Consider the following 19,668-nt stretch of genomic DNA (forward strand, 5'->3'; position numbering starts at 1 on the left):
GCTCTCAAAACCACTTCGCAAAGCCAAAGTGACTTTTCCAAATGTTCCTCCAAGGTCTCTGCACACTCGGATGCAAGTAAAGTCGCCCACAAAGCTTCCCACAGAGCTTCTCCTTCCTCCCACAGAGCTGCTGAGCTTCAAAGCATTCACGCACGCTCAGCTAGATCACCCGGGCTCTGATACCAGTTGAGAGTGCTCTCAACGGAAGCAAGAACAGAAGAAGGAGAGAGAGAGAGATAGAGATCCACACAAGTTTTGGTGGGTGCAGAACCACCCTAATCTTCTTTTTCATTCATTTATATATGTGTTTGAGTATTGTACATAACTGGGGTTAAGGCACAGTGACCTTTAACCCCACACATGTGTGCATCTAGGGGAGTCACGTGTGTGTGTGTGTGTGTGTGTGTGTGTTAGAAGCAGAGAGAGAGAAGGTGTGTGTGTATGTGTGTGTGTCTAGAGCTTGAGAGCGTGAGAGAGAGCAGGTCACGAGACAGAGGAGGTCCCATACAGTTCCCCCATCTGTCCGTACACCTGTACGGTCGCTGTACAGGTGCCGTACGGCCGTACGAACATGCCCGCTCCTTCCTGTGCAATCCCGTGCAATCCCGTTTCTGTTCTGTGTGTGTGTGCATCGCCATCGCTGTTCCCTTCTGAAGCCCCCTCCGTGCATCCGTACACCCCCGCATTTCTCCGTACAGTCTAGCCCCCCTGCCCTCCGTCAGCATCTCTGTCCAACTCTTTTTCTTCCGTGCAGCCTCTATGTGCCCTGTCAGCACTCCGTACAGTCCGTACGGCCTGTCTATCCATACTGTCCGTACGGTTTCTTCTTGTCCGTACTGTTTTCCCTATTTCTCCCGTGCTGTTTGCTCTGTACAAACCCTGCTGTACAGCTCTGGTTCTTTCTGCCTCTTCATCGATCTTGCCCTGCTTAACTCCATGGAGGACCATCTCAAAAGCTATTCCCGGAAGGACCTGCTGTCCCGGGACTCCAAAAGACAGCAAGTTGATTTTTCTACTTCAGCCTCTGTAGATGCTCACTATGTTTTCGACATGCTCAAGGATGAATTTCATCACAGCCGGAAGGAGTGGGCCAAACCTCCCCCGGCCCTTAAATATAAGCTGAAGCTGCCCTCATTGGTCGCTCCTCTCCGAAAGTTTTCTCGGCAAGCAGTCATCATTTTCTTTCCAGGGAAGCTACAGTGGGTTCAGGCTTTGTTGGGAGGTTGCTTTGTTGAAGGAGTATATTTTGCTTCTCGAGTTTTTTATGAAGTGCACTTTTTGGATGCCTCATATCGTCAGCAAATATTGGAGATGTCCCCTCTATTCTATGGCAGACAAATGGTCCATGTCATGCCATGGTCGCCAAATAAGGATTATCACGGTCTCATTCGACATCACTACCCTGTATGGGTTGAGGTCATGGATTTTCCGGACTACATGAGGGCTGAGTTACCAAGTCTGGCAACTACTTTGGGGCAAGTTGTATGCCCACCCCGTCCTTCGGGTAATCGAAATCGGTTTTGTGTTCTTTGGGATACAGATCACCCAACCCCTCCTTCTATTGCGGTAGAGGTGGAGGATGTCCCCTTGGGCGAAAAATATTTTGACTTGAAATGGGGAGTATTTGCAGGTGCTTGTTTCACATGTCATAACTTTGGCCACCTAGCTTCACAGTGTCCTGCAGTCCTGCATCAGCTCCCATCTACAGCTATTGCTCCAAAAAATATTTCCCCTCCAACTTATGGTTTGGGGCCTAAGGCTATGCCTAGCAAGTCGGGGGATATGGCATCTAAATCTGCCCCACCCAAAGAAAATGTGGTTCAGGTTCCAGCCAAGCAAAAGGATAAGGGAAAGGGCAAAATTTCAGAATCTCATGCCTTTCTCAGGGTGCCTAGCAGCAACCCAAAAAGGTATTTGCGCTCAAGCCACGACCGTTACAATCTCGCCATTGGGATGCCTCTACTTCCACTCCTGGTCAGGCCTCTACCCCTGCTGATAGCCTCACTTCTCAACTGTGGGTTGATGTGCTCAAGAGGGGCATCCCTGTATGTGACAATGATGAGGATTATAGAGCTACTGATCCAGGAGGCCAGGTGGATGTCGATGTCATGGCTGAGGCCTGACAACTTACACCTTCACTATGCTTTTTGGTTCGGCTGTACATATCTTCTATGTCTACTTCAATTACTTGCATTACATACAATGTTCAAGGTCTTTGCAATGTCAATAAGTGGAGACCTTTTTGGCACTATGTACATAGAATGCACCCCGATGTAATTTCTTTACAGGAACACAACCAACACTTCTTGGCTGGCCAGCAAGGCCATTTTGCTGGTTATGACATCTTTTATGCTGGTACAATGCACTTTTCGAGGGTATGCATGCTTGTGAAACATGATATGCAGCCCACGGTTGCTTACAATGACCCCGAGGGTCAATGGATGGTGATCAGATGTATCTGTCATGCTGATCTTTATGAAATAGCATCTGTTTATGCCTCTCAAACTTCTGCGACAAGAGCTCGAATGTGGGCCTCCCTCAAACAATATCCATGGCTGTCTAATGCCTTTTTGTGTGGAGACTTTAATAACTCGCCTGCCATCCAAGACAACACCACTCATCGTTCTCACATGATCCCCACTGAGCTTCGACATTGGGAAGATATGCTTTCTTTCTTGCATGCAGAAGATTTATGGCTCTCAACAAGGGATAGAGATATGGGTTACACATACCATCACAATGCCTTTACTCATTACTGGGCTCGACTTGATAGATGGTATTTGTTGCATGCTCAGCAGTATGCTAGTTTCACATGTGCACTATGGGTTGATCATTCCCTCTTACTATCTGATCACTTTCCGGTAAGCTTGACATTATCTATAGCACGTTTGACAGATGATATGCCTTTTTTTGGTCGTTGCCTACTCCATGTTAATAGTGCTTATTTGCTGCATCAACAATTTCAGAACATGGTGAGAGTGGCTGTCTGCCCCCTCCTCTCACATGCTCGGGAGGACATGGATTTCGCCTGGATCAGTCTTGCCCATCGTTTGTAGGCTGTCATTCAAGATTATGGACGGAGTTACATGGGAAACCTCAGGCTTAAGCTGAAATGGGCTCAATCTCATAAGCAACAAATGGATTTAATCAGCTCTCATAGGCAGCTCACCTCCTCTGAACAGGATTCTTGTGCTTATGTGGTTCACACCATCCATCAAAATGATCTTCGCAAATTAAAGAAGTGGCAAATCCGAGCTCGCATGAAACCCGTTTTGGATAAAGGCTGCTCCTCCAAAGCCTTCTTTAAAAGCCTGCATGTGGATAGGCGAAAGGAGGATATTTGCAGAATCAGGCAAGATGATGGCACCTGGACCACCTCCAAATCAGAATTGGAATCGCAATGCTCTAGTCATTTCCAGCATCTCTTTTCTCCTCAGCCTGATCATTCAATGCAAGTGAATGCAGCTAGGTCTCAATTTCTGATGCATGTTCAGCCCATATTGTCCCTGGAACGGGCTCGTGCACTGGAGCATCCCTTTATGCTTAATGAACTGGATGATGCTCTGAGTCATTTACGTAAAGGCAGCTCTCCTGGTTGGGATGGATTGACTGTAGAATTTTTCCGTCCCTTTATGCTTAATGAACTGGATGATGCTCTGAGTCATTTACGTAAAGGCAGCTCTCCTGGTTGGGATGGATTGACTGTAGAATTTTGGGGTGATCTCAAGAACACTCTGCTTCTTATGATCAATCATGCTTGGGCAGAACAATCTCTTCCTCCTTCTTGGAAACATGGCCTTGTCAAATTGATCCCCAAAAAAAGGTTGTGTGAGACAATGGCTGATTGGCGGCCCATATCTCTTATGCCAGTCATTTACAAACTCATTGCCAAAATGATTGTCCTCAGGGTTCGATTTATCTTGCAAGCAGGACTTCATCCTAGGCAGTATGGGTTTGTTCCCAGAAGACAGATTACTGACAATATCTCCAATGCTTTGCTTGCAATTGAGTATGCCAAATATTCTAAACAAGATGTTCTCATTCTGCAAGTGGACATTGCCAAAGCATTTGATACTGTCCATTGGGATTTTATTTCTCAGACTATGCATAAATTGGGATTTGGCCCTCGGCTGGTTCATATTATTTACTGGCTCTATTCTCATGCCACTGCGCAGTGTTTGCTTGGTGGTGGGTTGTCAAGAGCATGGACTATGACTCGCTCAGTGAGACAGGGTTGCCCTCTTAGTTCGCTACTATATGCCATTGCTACTCATCCGTTATTGTTGCATATGGACCATCTTGCAGATACAGGGCAGCTTCATGTCTTGCAAATTCCAGGGGCACAGCCGTTTCTTGCATAGGCATATGCTGATGATTCATATTTCATGCCCAGGAATTCTCAAAGTGACCTCTCTCACTTGATGCATACTCTGAATGATTTTGGCATAGCTGCTGGACTGCATATTAACTTTCAGAAATCGAATCTTCTAGCATTGAAAGAAGCTGATTGGCATGCACTTCTCTGGCCAGGCCACATCCTCCCTTCCCATACTATTGTGAGGCATCTAGGGTATCCCATTGGCTGGAATATTACCCCTCAACAACAGCTCAAATGGGTGCTTCAAAAGATCAACAAGAATCTGGAATACTGGCATTTGTCCACTTGGCCTCTACATGTTCGACTTCGGATAGTACAGTCTATCATTATGGCATACGTGCAATTTTATTTGCCTCTTCTTTCCTAGTCTTTTAAGCATTTGGCTTCCTATATGTCACAGGCTATGGAGATATTTTGGAAAAGCAAATCTCACAAAAAGGCATTGCGACTTCTTCCCATGCAGTCTGTTTGTTCTCCTAAGACTCATGGGGGACTGAATATTCTCAATCTTCAGTTTCATATGCTGGCAAGAAAGAGCACTATGATTGCTGATTTTTTTCAGCAAAAACAGCCATGGGCTATTATGTTAGCAGCTATGTGTGGAAACATGACATCCCATGCATATGGCCATTGGATTACAGATCACTGGGAAGCAGTCATGACCACATTTCAGGGGAAAATTCCTGGTTGTCCTGTTTCTACTGCTTTTATTCATGATTGAAAGAGAATTTTCTCTTATGCTAAATGGACAGGTGCTTCTTCCCATCATGGTAATTCTTTTCGCTTGGAAAGCATCCATTGGAGCAAGGCGTTTGAATCGCCTCTCACTTTACAGGCACCTATTAAAGCATATAATCTTATGAAACTGGGCATAAGATTTGTTGGAGATATTGTGGATCAACATGGTTATGTGCTTTCATTCCCACAAGTCTACATCATCGGCCCATTTGGAGAATACTTACAACTATGTTGCAGCCATTTGTTCTTGTTCCTCCACTGTTTGTACAGGACTGATTGCTGGATTGGAATCTGACTTCCTTATCCCCTGCTACCTGTTCGCTTTCAATGCATAATCTGGCCTCCTCGATGGTCTACAGATTTCTTCTTCCACCGCCACGGATTGATAAGCATGCCAACACTCTTTGGAATTTGGATAGGCCTTTATCTTGGTGGCAATCACGACTCAAGAAAATTTGGAAAGCCAAATTGCCATTGAAACAGAGGCTTTTCTTTTGGAGATGTATAGTGGGAGCTTTTTCCATTGGGGTGAAATTGGCAGCACGTCGCATTGCTTCCCCTTCCTGCCCCCGTTGCTCTCATCACCGTGAGACAGTTCCCCATTTGTTATGGTCTTGCCCGCACTCTCAGTTATTGATCACTCATGTTTCTCATTTGCTGCGGCTTCGGTTTCCCTCTATTAGATTTGGGAAACTCTTCTGGATGTTTGGATGCTTCTCATCTCAGATGTCTCCATTCCTCCTTTTCTTTCACTGGACTCGTTTTTGGGTACTATGGACTATTTGGACACAGAGATTGCATTCTAGGATGGGACAACAGTTTCCTCAGGCATATGCTTTCTTCAGAATGTCCCTCAAGCAATCTTTATATGATAGTTATGCTGCGAGGGACTTGGATGCCACTAGCCTTGAAGTGTTTTCTGACTGTTTTTGAGTTCTTCCATTAGGCTCTCTTTTGGAGTCTAATATCATGTACATTGATCTCATGTTAATAATATAGTTACTGGTTTCACAAAAAAAAAAAAAAGGTGTTGTAGAAGCACATCTAGTGCTATGAGGTGTCTAGTATGTGACCTAAGTGATGATGTAAGCACAAAGACCCCCACATGGGAGGTTCCTTTGATTTAGCCAGTCCCACTGATGTAGGGGCTGATTGCCACTGATATAGGGGAGGTGCCTACACCTACCTCTCACTCTATATAATGGAGGATGTTCCTTCATTCTAATACAATGGATTTTGCCTCACTTGAGCTCTCTCTCTTTGTGCCATGATGCATCTATTCTATCCCATACACTTCTACATAGTGGCTCTATGATGAGATGTGAGGAGCTATCGTATCTGTGGGGGAGGACGTGGTCTCCTCGATCTCTAGATCTGGTGGACTACGTCAAGGGTGATGCCTTGCCTCTAGCGGTTGCCTCTAAGAAGGGCTCAAATAGACCGGTCCCTATCCGTGTCGCACGTGAGGTGTGTGTCCTCGTCTAGCAGCATCGTGGTGGACTCTCCTACTGCTACTCCATGATGCTCTCATCTCCTCAAGCTCCTCTCCCTCAGCCTCACCAGCAGCTGACTCAGATGCATAGAAGTCGGTAACAACAGTCTGTGACCTATCGATAACGGTGACTTGTGGCAGAGAGAGAGAGAGAGAGAGAGAGAGAGAGAGAGAGAGAGAGAGAGAGAGAGAGAGAGAGAGTTTTATTCACGTCTACAAAAGAGTTGAAGGGTCTATGAGACTGAAAAGAAACCATATACAATGAGACCTCATCATGGGGCTACTAAATGGGCACCCCCACCCAAGGCGGATGCGTATGTGACGAGAAATAAAAGTAGTACATCGCGCTATGCAAGGTGGGCCAATGAATAAAAAAGAACAGACTTGGTTTGTGATCCTGAAAATGTGAGTGGAAGCATTGGGGATCGAGTTTGGCTAGTGTGGCATGCCGCCTACTTAAACGGGGTCTCCTAGATGGTCGTATAGTGAAAATCGGACCTGAAAAAGGACACCAAGATATGTATAGGATGCAACAATCTCCACTGGAGCCCCATCGAAGATAACTACTCTCTGTGTGCAGCTGCTCAAGATGTGTTGAAGATTGAAACCACTCTGTGCTTTTTAACAATTCGGACAAAGGAATTTATGGACTATTTTTACAGGCTTTTTCAAGATGTTCATAGATGCATTTTGGAATGGAGTTTGCATGAACAAGAGCTTGCAAAACTTGATATAATTTAGAGTAGCAACAAGAGATATACACAATTGCACTTGGGTTGAGAGGCTAAGACGCCCGGCCCCCCTATCCAGGCTCTTTTATTGCTCAAATGGAGATACAAGACCAAGGTGCAATGCACCTTACAAACTTGGACTCAAACTCTTGAGAGAGAGAGACATAGACATAATTGTAGGACAAGAATGTTCAAGTTGAGCTATATACAAGGAATGATTCAAAAACTAGAACTAGTGAGAATTTGACTCCAGGGGCACCTCAATCCGCAAGGAATGGGTGCATAACTTCATCCCACATTAGTTGCATACACTAGATCTCGAGAAAAGGCAAAAATTTCAATGTAAAATTGTACTGCAATAAGCAAATCTCATATGTCAAACTCCCCTTCCACTTATGTTCCCTTGGAGCCCTTGGTGAAATTTGCAGCCCCTCTTTCTTGGATGAGTAAGATCTTGGGATTGGAAAGAGAAATACTCAAAAAAAGTGATGCAAGGAAGAGAGAGAAAAGTGATGCAAGGAAGAGAGAGAAAGCTTGCAAGATGGTGATTCGGGGACTTATGCCAGGGCAGGAGCCGTGGAAGGCATTTCTTATTAGTAGCATACAGACGTGCACACCTTCTTTAGGAGGAGACTGGATGAGCAGTATTAGGTGGATTTTCACCACAGCACACCTCAGATCACCTTTGTTCCCTCATGGTTGCCATACTGAAAGCATGGGCCAATTTCAGGAGCACTCTTCGGAGGATTCCTCCTTCCTCTCGTGAAGAGATTGATAGGCAACCGATCATGTGGAATGACAGTATATTGGATGATCTCTAGAGGAGTAGCAACACCTCTTTCTCTTGGAGCAGCTTCAACACTATCTCTCTATACCATTACTGGTCGACACATGTCAACCACATGTCGACATATGTCAACCACAGGTCAACCAGGAGTACCATGCCCAAGGCGATCTCATCAAGAGCTGCGCACATGGAGAGTGACATTAGGACATGGAGCAATTAGGAGTATTTACAGCATAGTTACGCTGAAACGCGTTTCAGAGCCCAGCCAGGCCTGAAATGCCGTTTCGGAGAAGTGCCGTTTTCTGAAACGCGTTTCAGGGTCTGAAACGTTTCAGGACCCTGAAACGGCTGGCTGAAACGTTTCAGCCAGTCTGAAACGTGACGTTTCAGAGCCAGCCAGGCCTGAAATGCCGTTTCGGAGAAGTGCCGTTTTCTGAAACGCGTTTCAGGGTCTGAAACGTTTCAGGACCCTGAAACGGCTGGCTGAAACGTTTCAGCCAGTCTGAAACGTGACGTTTCAGAGCCCTGAAACGTGACGTTTCAGACAAGATAGGCTGCTAGGTCTCCAACATCTTGCGAAATCCGCCGCTAGTCCCGTTTTTTGTCTTTCTGCTTCCGATTTTGGCCTCCTTCCACTCCTTCAGCCTCATAGTACATACTCTCTCCATCCTCAAGGTTTTCCAGCCCTCCTTCAGCCCCATTCACTCCTTTCCTCTCCTTTCTCTCCTGCAGCCTGCTTCAGCCCTCCATCATCATCTACTCCCCTCCAGCCCTCCTTCAGCCCCCTCTTTCAGCCCTCTCTTTCAGCCTTCTATTCCCTCCTCTTTCAGGCCCCACTTTCAAGTTTCAGCCCTCTCTTTCAACCCTTGGCTCTCTTTGCAGTTTCAGCCCCCCTTTCAAGCAACAAGCTTCCATGGCTTCAAGACACCCTACCCCTGAGTCTCATTCCGAGGTAGAATTCACCCAATCAGATTTTTCGTGGAGACAAGTCGATCTTCTGGGTGCCTACGACTCCAAGAAAGGAGGCACTCGCAAGTTCATGTGCAGGCGTTGTCACGAGAGGTCGAGGCATTTCCTTCCGCGAAGAAAGGTAGGACTATTGCATCCACTGGTGGAGGAGCTTTCAGGTGCTCATATGGCTACTGCAAAAAGGAGTCCTCTTCCCTCTACTGCTGCTACTACAATTTCATCTTCTGGGAGTGCACATGTTCTTGGAGCTACAGGTTCTACTCCTATTGCATCTCCTTCACCTCTCCCACCTACACGAAGGCAAAGCACCCTTTATACTGCATGGCATCCACAAAGGAAGGCACAGGTAGATGCAACCGTGGCCCGTTTCTTTTACTCGAATGGGATTAGTTTCAATGTGGCACGGTCTGCTTATTTCAAGGAGATGGTGACTGAAATTACAGCCTTTGGGCCCACATACACCCCTCCCACTTTTGATGCATTGAGGGGAAATCTTCTAGAGGATGAGGTGAAGGCAGTTTTTCTAAACCTCCCTTGCTGACGTGGCGTTTCCCCGTTTCAACCCTCCTAAAAATCCCGAAACGTTTCCGTTCCCCGTTTCCCCATTTCCGTTTCCCCTAACTCTGATTTACAGTTACACAGTGATTCAATGGTTGAGTGGTGTGGTGATCTAGCTCCCTTGCACATGGAATATTTACACCACCCTGACTCCAAGAGGCTGGCGAGTCAGGGAGTCAGGAAGTCGTCGGAGCCATCAAGAGAGTCAACGGCGCAACGACTATCCTCAACAGCAAAGGAGATAGAAGGATGACCAATCAGGAGAAAGGGGAGAGATTCTTAGCGACCAAGGAGGGGACCCTCCAAGGCAGGGGGATGAGGATGAAGGAGAAGGTGGAGAGGGGAGGAGAGATTCAGGATGGAGGATTCGGCGTTCGGCATTGAAGCGAGAGAAAGGAGAGTGTGAGGAGAGATAGAGGCTGAAGCTACGAGCTCGCCAAGGAGAGAGTGCGGAGAGACCTGTGTGTATCCCTTTGTCTACTATGGGGATAGACCTGTGTGTTCTTGTGACTTGCGACTTGTGACCTCTGGTGCTAGTCCAATGATATGTACTTTGGCCATCTTGGTCACTTTCTCATTCTTCTTTACTCTTTTCGATATGAGGACCGTTCACTAGTGTATGACAATGTTTCGAACTTGCTTAAAAATTTTCATCCTATTGAGTTTGGCTAACTCTATAAGGAGGTCTATTTGGTGTTGGAAATGAAGTATAGAATCTCTCTAACCTCACAACTTATGCAGAATAGGAACAGCTCCGTCTCACACACTCAATGATGCAGACCACACAAGAATACCTCATTCAAAAGATAGAGCATGGACAACAGATAAAAGAGAGAGAATGAGAGAGAGAACTCAGATGTATTCTTCCACCAAATTGTGGGCAAAAGCAAGCTCAAGGTGAGCACAAGATATCTAGCAAGGGGTTGTGCAAAACTGAGACTCCCTGTAGACTACTACTGCTCTGCGATGCCTGTGTAGGCTTCGGTGGATGATGGAGGGGGCCCCTTTTGGTACCCTGTCGTAAAACGGCCATAACTTTTTGCTCCCTACTTCGTTTTGGTTGAAACCTATATCAAAATCTTCGTCTCTTTGAGCTCCATCCATTTATGTCTTTACTTCCATGTTCTGATCTACTGAGAAAATGTTACAGTGTGCAGAACAGGGTAGACTTGGATTTCGGACAGTTTTGGAGTCTGTTACTAAAATGGTCCTAACTTCTCATATCTTGTTCCATTTTTCGTGAACTATATGTCAACATTCTTGTCTTTTCAAATCCTATAAGCATGTGTTCTTTGTTTTGGGTTTTGAGGGTCAAAGGAAGAGCTATTCCCATGCTATCATAGCTGTATTTTTATTTCATTTAATTGTGGGTTCTCTTGTGTTGAGCTTTATCAAAATGATGCGACCCAACAACCCCATACGTCAAAATGAGCCCTACCAATTCAGCCCCTTCACTTCCATCCATGTAGTACTTAGTATGAAAATTTTCTTCCAACAAAGGCTTGCTCTTACATTCGGCACCGAATGCTTGGCAGAAATCAATGCTTCCCCTCAACCTGTCCTCTTTCCCATGTTGCACTATGATCTCACCTTTGATAGCCAGTCTATTCATCATTGTATCTAGGGTTGCAAAGAAGCCTTCAGGACCAATAGGGCATTGCACATTTGATTTGTAGAATGAGAAGATGTGATTCTTACATCGCATGGGGATCCATCGCTTGGCTCACATACTCAAGTGCTCGGATGTTTTATGAGGGAGCAAAATGTGTCAGGGCTCTCTTGATCCAAAGAGGATCCCTCAAACTACTACACTGGATGAACACTTACTATGTTCATATCTCCTTTCCATTGTAGATTCGGCTTGGGAGATCATAGCCAATCTCATTGCATGGCAAGTATGGCAATCTAGATGTACTCAGGCTATAGATGGGACTGACCTTTGCCTCTCCGTCACTTTGTATTATCTAGCAAGACATCCTTCACACCATCATGGCCACTTGGGCTGAGATTTAGGGTTTCCCCTGTGCCATTATGTCTAGGAGGGCATCTTTTATGAGCTAGTGGAACCATGGTTTGGATTGCCACACGGCCTTCATGACATTTCCACTTTTCGAATTTGTTGCAATAACCCAACTTCCTGATTTTGTATGAAGCTCTCACAGGATGTCTTTGTAGATTTCTGTATTTTAGTCATACATAATACTTGGTTTCTCTTTTGAAAGAAAAAAGAAGTCGAGAATGTACCCAAAAAAAAGTGTGTATTCCACAATGGAACCAGTAAAAAGATCAAACCTAATGTTGACTAACTAACATACATTACCATACCATTGTAAATATCCCTACAGTCTCTACATCTTCTTGGGTGAAGAGGTAGACCTATCTACCCTGTCGTGCATCCATAGTCATTTCCATCTAGCCCTGTCTTGGCATATTCCGACCATAGCTGCTGTTTTATGTCCCCCATTTCCATGTGCTGTGAAATAAATTATCCCACATATTGGAGAGCTTGGAGAAGTGGCCAGGGAGTGGAGTTCTCATTGTGGAATGAATTCTACAATTGTTTGGTATCTTCAATGAAAGCTTTTCTTTCATTACTTTTGTTCTTCTTTGAGTCAATAGTCTTCCATTTCAAGCTCACCCAATGCATGTCCCTTGAGATACTGTTTGTGCTTTATAAATTTTTGCTAGGTTTGGCTAATTCTTGCATTGTTGTTTCTGTTCTTTGTGCTTTGCGGGCGTTTGATGAGCTTGCTTCTACTGCGCTGGCAGTTTGGCAAGTCTAAGTGCTGCAGTTGGGTCTGGCAGACGCTGCAAGATTACCTTCGTTTGGGCACTTTCTGTGACAATCCAGTCTTGGCATTTTTCTTGTAGTTGCAGGTGCACAGGTCAAGATATTTGCATTTATCTTTCTCTTGAAGTATGTACTGCATCCTCAACTCAGTTTCATGTTGCTTACTCATGCATCACCAAATTTTCTCTAGATTGGTCAATTGCATGTCGGTGATGAAGACGACCCATCACTAAAGCTGCATGGTCCAATAGCTAAGTCTGTGCGTCATTTAGATTCAATCCACATCTGCCTGTGGCATAAACTTGTGCAATAGACAATATGATGTGAGAAAGAGAGAGAGAAAGAGACTAGGGAAGGGGGGACAGGGGGGGGGGGGGGTGTCAAGGAGGAAAGCAAGTAAAAGGATGAAAGATCACCTCAAAATATAAGAGATCGAATTTCCATAACCAAATCATTGTTATTATTGCATTTAAAATTTGTTAAGAAAGAAGCAAAGAAAGAAAGAAAGAAAAATGAACCTCTATTCAAAGTTGTAGAAGAGCTCAAAGAGTTGTTGTATAAAGGTTGTAAAATATGCTCATTATCTCCACTTTGCTGTACCAAGCCACAAATAGTTAATTTCATTCATAAAATCTTTTTATAAGGATAACTAGTTTATTTTCCAAACCTCTGGAGCTTGGAGTCATACTTTTAAATATTCTTAACTCAATAAGGAGGAAATTATCCAGCCTGGTGTCTTCAGACACGGGACATCAATACTGAGACTTATTATGGGTTTTTGCCCAACTTTTCTCATTTTATACAAGGACACATTCATGTAGCTTGTCAAACATGGAGAAGTTTACTGGCGCCTGGTACGGAAACTTTGTGTTAGAGATCTCTTCAGTAAACAGAGGCTCGAAGCTTTCAGGCCTATGAGAGAACAAGAAGTTGCTGCCCTCATAGTATCGATTTCCAAAGACAGCAACACAGGAGGGGAAGTATTGCTACGTCCACGATGTTATCTGCAACAGAGGTAAATTAATGGAGATCTAACTTTGTCTATCTGGTACAAGTAATTTAAAACCTTGATTTGCGTGTGATAGTGCAAGCACCCAAAGGATAAGTGGAACCCTGGATGGGCTCCTTATATAGAAGTCAAGTCCCCTGATTTGGCCGACCAGATCAGCTGACCTGACCAGATCAGCGGACCTGACCAGGTGCATCCTCCTAGATCAGCCAACCTGACTGCCGATTAACAGCCCCTGTCAACCCCCTGCAGGCTCCTTTTGCTGGGCCTGTGTCTGCTGCCCTGGACATGCTGTTGTATGATTCCCTGATGCTGTACAGCCTGCTGTACTGCTGCAAATCTTCACCTTGCTGCTGGGCCCATCCGGCTGCCTCACCAAGGTTTTTTCGCCAGCCGTTGCTGCTGGCCAGGGTGGTCCTTGAGGCTGAGCCAAAATATAAAAAACAAGCAACCCTGTTTGCTACCCATGTGGCAACCATCGTGCTGCCCACATGGCACCCTCAGTCCTCCCCCTACCGATTCATCTACCCAGACTACTATGTACGTGTCAAGCCTTTGAGCTCTCCTCATTTCGGGGCTTACAGGTGGGGCATCGACCTTATAATTCCAGTGTGATAGTGAGGATGAACAGGATAAGAACAAGAGAGCGTAGGTGCATATGACATAGTGGGCACAGTAATAGACACGTATGTTGTACTGCACAGTAACACAATAAAAAAAGTAATTCAAATACATCCATGAGCTTATGTCATAATGCACGTACACCGGATTAATGGCATGTGGTAACAAACAACCAGCCTAGGACATGCATGCACATTATAACATATTTCACATGATATTGGGTTTTCTATCTCAACACCTTCTCTTACGATTGTGATCAGAATCTACAAATTGAAAAGAGGACTGGATAGCGAACCTCCTTCATAGGAAAGGTAGGCCCCTGAGGGAGGTCCCGTGGGATCCGAGAGAGTGGTTTTGGGCTTTTAGGATCATCACTGAGCGAATGGACGAGATGCCCTTCCTTTCCTATACCACTTGGATTGGCACGAGGCTTCAAATGGACTCTTCGACATGGAACCCTTCAAGGGAGAGGCATTGGTGGCCCAGAGGGTTCCTCAGGAGATCCTTTCCAAGTTTTACGCGTCTATGGTCCAGTTTGCGGCCGAGGAATATCTTCTACTCTTTCTGGCTGGCTGCCCACAGAGGCTTGCCCATAGGCCCGTGGTTGGAGCCAATGCGGGTGGAGGGGTAGTGTCACTGCTGCTTTGCTGGAGTTCTGGAGACGGACCCTCACTTTCTTTGGAGCTATCGTAGCGCAAAGAAAATCTGGATGGGAGCCCTCAGGATTATGACACGCATGCAGAGCCTTCAGAGGCACTACACCTGGGGGATGGTGGCCTAGTTGACTGAGGGAGGTCACGCGTTCTAGATTGATGAGGTCCCTCCAGAATACCGGATACAGGGTCAGAACATTTAGAGGATAGAGCTCCATGAGGCAGTCCCTCCTGATAGCCCGGATCCTCATTCCCCTTCAGAGGATAGCGCGTGGGAGGTAGTAGCCAGTATCACATTATGGAACATTTGGGTTGCTCGCTGTAGTCTAGTGATGGGTGAGCATCCAGCTCCACCTCGGCTACCTTGGTTGCCATCTGGCAGGACATCATCTACATCCCGTGCTCCACCTAGGAGCATGGGACCCCGGCCTCTAGGGTGACTGCATGAGTTTTCTACATATTCACTCCACAAGGGATACGCTGGTTGTATAGTCCTCCCACTTGGCTATTAGCCCCTATACCAAAGATTCCCTAGGCAGTGAGCTGGGTTTCTATGGAACAGGCTGGTTTTTCTTCTTTAAGCCTTTATCAGTTTTTTCCATACTCAACGCCTTCGGGGGCTGCTGTTTTGTATGAAGTTTTTTCAGGCATTAGGTCCTTTCTTTGGAAAAAAGAAACTATACCCACATGTAGATCTTATGTCATCATAATCTCCTGCCCAATCTGAATCATTAAAACCATGGAGATGTACATCCATCACCTGTAGCATAATGTAAACCAAAGTGAATAGTCCCACATATGTATCGAAGGACCCTCTTGGTTGCATTCCAATGTGTGACAGTAGGAGATTGCATGAATTGGGATAGCAAGCCCATGTCATAAGAAAGATCCGGTCTGGTAGAGCACAAACAGATAAGCTTCCCAGCCGGTTGTCTATATAATGTGCCATCAAACTTCTCAAGACTATCATACTCGTCAAGTTTGAGTCCCTTCTCCATAGGAGTAGAAACATGTTTGCTATCCTGCATACTGTTTGCCATATTATAGTCAAGGCATACTTGGATTGAGTAACTAAAATGCAATGTGACGTTTGCTAAAACTCAAGTCCCAAACAGTAATGTAAAAGCCCCAGATCAGTCATCTCAAACTCTGAGAATAGCAAGGTCTTGATGGCTGCAATCTTCTCTGGACAGGGTTTGCAGGATTAGGGCTCCACATGGACAGACTACCCCCTTTCCAGTACATCATGGATGCTCCTTTCTCTCCCCTTCTATCACACGAGGTCAACCAAGTTATCCGTGAGAATCTACTATAGCTACACACATTCTAGACTTGGTTGGGCCCAAGTGATCTTCCAGTGAAGCTGGGCTTCTACAGAGATCACTTCTTACATATCACAGCGAAGGGTTTCATTGATCCACCAGGATGCACGCAGATTCACCTACCCCACTCGTTGAGGATCTCCCTTGGGCAGATCCGGGTCTCTTCACAAAGACTTTGTATCGAGAGCAGCCGAGCAGAGTGGTTACCCAGGGAGAGGTGCATATGCACATTGTGTGACATGCAGGAGTTTGAGACAGAGGGGTATTTCATCTTCAGATGTCCTATTTACTATGAGATCCGAGGGCGTTTCTACTGCCTCTTCAGAGATAATTCTGGGATGTTGGCTCGTGCCCTCTCCTACCCAGACCAGCGATGTTTGGCTGGTTTCATTCATAAGATGCTCAAACACAGAGATAGGATACTCCGAGCACGGAGACAGAGATCCCTTGACTGATACCTCTCAGAGCTCTATCACAGAGTTCTTTCAGCTAGATCACATAGACTCCCATGAGGCGAGACCTCGACATGATCGCGACCCGGAGCTTGTGACCCGACAGCTCAGACAGAGGGTTGACTCACAGATCACACTTGGGGACATCCCCTCCTTGTTTAGGGTCGGAGCCCAACCGACGGGGGTCACAATGGCCTTGGTTAGACACAGAGCTACGACCATGAGACGTACCAGGACTGCACCCTTGAGGGGGTGACATCGCTCTATTGCTGATCTCATGCCTCTGCTTCCACAGCCTCACCCATCCTGATGTTTTGTTGCTGACGATGATGATGATGATGGTTATGATGGTGATGCCGACGATGATGCTGAGATTGATATATATATATATATATATAGTCGGGATATGGCTATGCTATACTTAGGACTTAGTATTGCCATTTTGCATTTTATTGCATTCTGCATTAGTGTGGACGCTCGTTTAGTAGCTCCACTACCACAGCTCATTGTATTCAGGTTTTTTCGCAGTTTCATAGACCCATCGGTCTTCTGAAGACTTTAATAAACTTTGTTTCTTTCTTTCTTTCTGCATCATTGCCTATGAGTATAATATCATCCACATATAAAATGAGGATGACTATGTAGTCATGTTCCTATACAACGTACAATTTGGGCTCACTTGGAGTATTGCAAAACTGATGTGACATTAGACAGGAATGTATGCAATGATACCAAGCACATGGTGCTTGTTTCAAACCATATCGTGCTTTCCGCAACTTGCACACTTTGTGTTCCTGTACTGCAATACTAAAGCCTAGGGGTTGCTTTACATATACCTGCTCCTTGAGTCTCCATTAAAGAAGGTTGTCTTGACATCAAACTGATATATTGGCCAACCATATGAGGAAGCTGTGTAGTCTTAACAGTGACTCACGTGTCGTGGGGATCTTGAAGGAATGCCGATGGAGCCTCCACTGCAAGCTACTCCTTATGAGAGTAATGCAAGGCACAAGGAGAAGAGAGGGGAGAAGGGAGGGAGAAGGAGAAGGGAAGAGGAGAGTGAAGGGGGATGGAATGGCAAACACAAAGGCACTACAAGGGAAACAAGAGAACACCCAAAGACACTCTTGGAAGAGAAGAGGGAGCTTGTATTCCAAACTTGTGCATACAACAATGAAGACCAAAGTCGACCGTTTGGCCTTTTATACAAGTCACCTTTTGAAGGTCTACACGTCAGGAAAACTAGCTTGAGATCAACAGTCCAGTCCTTGCTCAAGCATCCACTAAGCTAATCTGTTGCCACTCCAACACCTCGTAGCCATATCCGCCTCTAGGTCCTTTGCCATCTCTAGTTGAAGAAGGCTCCCAATCCCAACTATAGAGCATCGCTGACGGAAAGAGCCTCGGGACTGTTGCAAAAACTGAACCCTGAGGGGTATTCTGGTCCTAAAGAACTAACCATACCAGTGCTACGGATCTGCTAACCCGCGTAGACCCTCCACCACGACTCTAAGATTGCCATCTCAATCCCTCAAGTGCAAAGGTGCCTACAGTCATGCCTCTGTCTCCATAGGAATGTGTCACCAAGCCCCGATGGTCTACTATCTCGTTGATCCGAACATATGTGTGTCCTCTGGCTGAGCACATGGTCACATGACTGCTTGAGAGTGTCTCTGTGATCGACATATGGTTGACATATGGTTGACATATGTCAATCTGTGATCAACATATGGTTGACATGTGGTCAACACGTGATTGACATGTGGTCAATGCATGGTCAACAAGTGACTGCTTGAGAGTGTCTATATCTGCAATAGGGGAATTCACTTTATGCAGACTAATATGGGCATAGTGTCGAGACAATCCAAATATATTTACAAACTGTTAGAAAAGTTCAAATTTCAGGACTGAATCCCATCTCCACACACTGATGGAACCGGGGTTTAAAATTATCAAAGAATGATGGGAGTGAACCTTTTGATTGGCATTATTTACAGCACAGTTACTCTGAAATGTGTTTCTTTTTTTTTTCAAAAAAGAGACTTCTATTTAAGTAAGAAAGAAACCCGCTAGAGCAAGCTCTGTGCGGAAATACACCATGCTAAGCATGTAATAAAAAACACCTCAGAGGAATGAGGTAGAAAGAAACCAAGGCTGAGGCTGAAAATGCCATCTCAACCTTGTAGAAGTCTCAGCAAAGAAGGGAGAGTCTCTCCAATCTCTAAGAAAAGTAACTCTCCTGGAGGAGGTTGCTCGAGATGATCCTTGCATGGTCGCCCAAGTGGCCAGCAGAGTGTGTATCGTATCTGTCCAAGTACTGGCCAAGATCTGAGAAGGGTGAACCTGAGAACCCTCCAAAGCCTCAGTGCATCTGGCTCTCCAAATGTGCCATGCTGCAATGCTAGCTAGGATCTCCCATGGAGAGTCGACAGAGGAGTGAGCAGCCTTGAAAAGAGTGGCCGGAACATCCTCTAGAGAGTACGACTCCACAAGGTGTCGTCGGATGTGAAGAGCCCAAGAGGAATCAAACCTCTCAAAAAATACATGGGGCCCTGAAAGAGTAAGCCAAGCCACTGATCCCCAGGTCATATAGAAAGGTAGGTCAACAAAAGTGCTGAAAAGTCTTGCAATCCCCTTCCATATGATTCTCGCCTGTAGAGTGATTTCTCTATTCCGGTGGGATTTCCAGAGTCTCTGCCAAAAAAATTTCTGCAAGTCAGCAGGAATCTAAAAGTTCTCCCAATGATGAGCTCTAGTGGGCCTCCAACCCCTACAGCTGAGCTGGAATTTCCTGGCATTACTGACCGTGTAATGAAAGAAGGGGATGCCCTTCTCTCAGTGCCCTTCATCTATCCATTCCCATTCCCCAGGGTCCCACTACAAAAACTTAATTGGGACACCTCCATAGAGCCACAACCTCCATGAGCCAAGGGCGAGGAGAAGCGGGTCAAGATCCAAGTACCACTGTGAAAGAGAGCCATGCTCCATGAAGCCCACTATCCTAATTGGCTGAAACGGTACCTCCAACAAGATATCGTCTGTGGATCTGGACAGCCTGCCCCCCAAAGAAACATCAAATACTAAGGCATCCTCATGTGGGTCAAGAAAAGAAATCACCTGTAAAGGAACTCCCAATCTGGAAAATGCCCCCATCCAGGCGGAGCAAG

At 45.6% G+C, this 19,668-nt stretch overlaps 1 protein-coding gene across 1 annotated transcript in view; it reads right to left on the reverse strand.

Annotated features, from left to right (window-relative positions):
• The window catches only part of LOC147893127 (uncharacterized protein At4g15545-like), a 124,570-nt gene that overhangs the window by 25,616 nt on the left and 79,286 nt on the right, over positions 1-19,668 (reverse strand). Inside the window, exons 4-5 of the mRNA XM_087386850.1 lie at positions 15,415-15,487; positions 13,668-13,877 (exon numbers count right to left, since the gene is read on the reverse strand). Of these exons, the coding sequence (XP_087242976.1) occupies positions 13,668-13,877; positions 15,415-15,487 (283 nt within the window). The remainder of the gene's footprint in view (positions 1-13,667; positions 13,878-15,414; positions 15,488-19,668) is intronic.

Source organism: Dipteris shenzhenensis, chromosome 16, assembly GCF_047967505.1.
Source record: "Dipteris shenzhenensis isolate YYH24624 ecotype China chromosome 16, Dip_SZ_1.0, whole genome shotgun sequence".
In the NCBI taxonomy this organism is placed as follows: Eukaryota; Viridiplantae; Streptophyta; class Polypodiopsida; order Gleicheniales; family Dipteridaceae; genus Dipteris; species Dipteris shenzhenensis.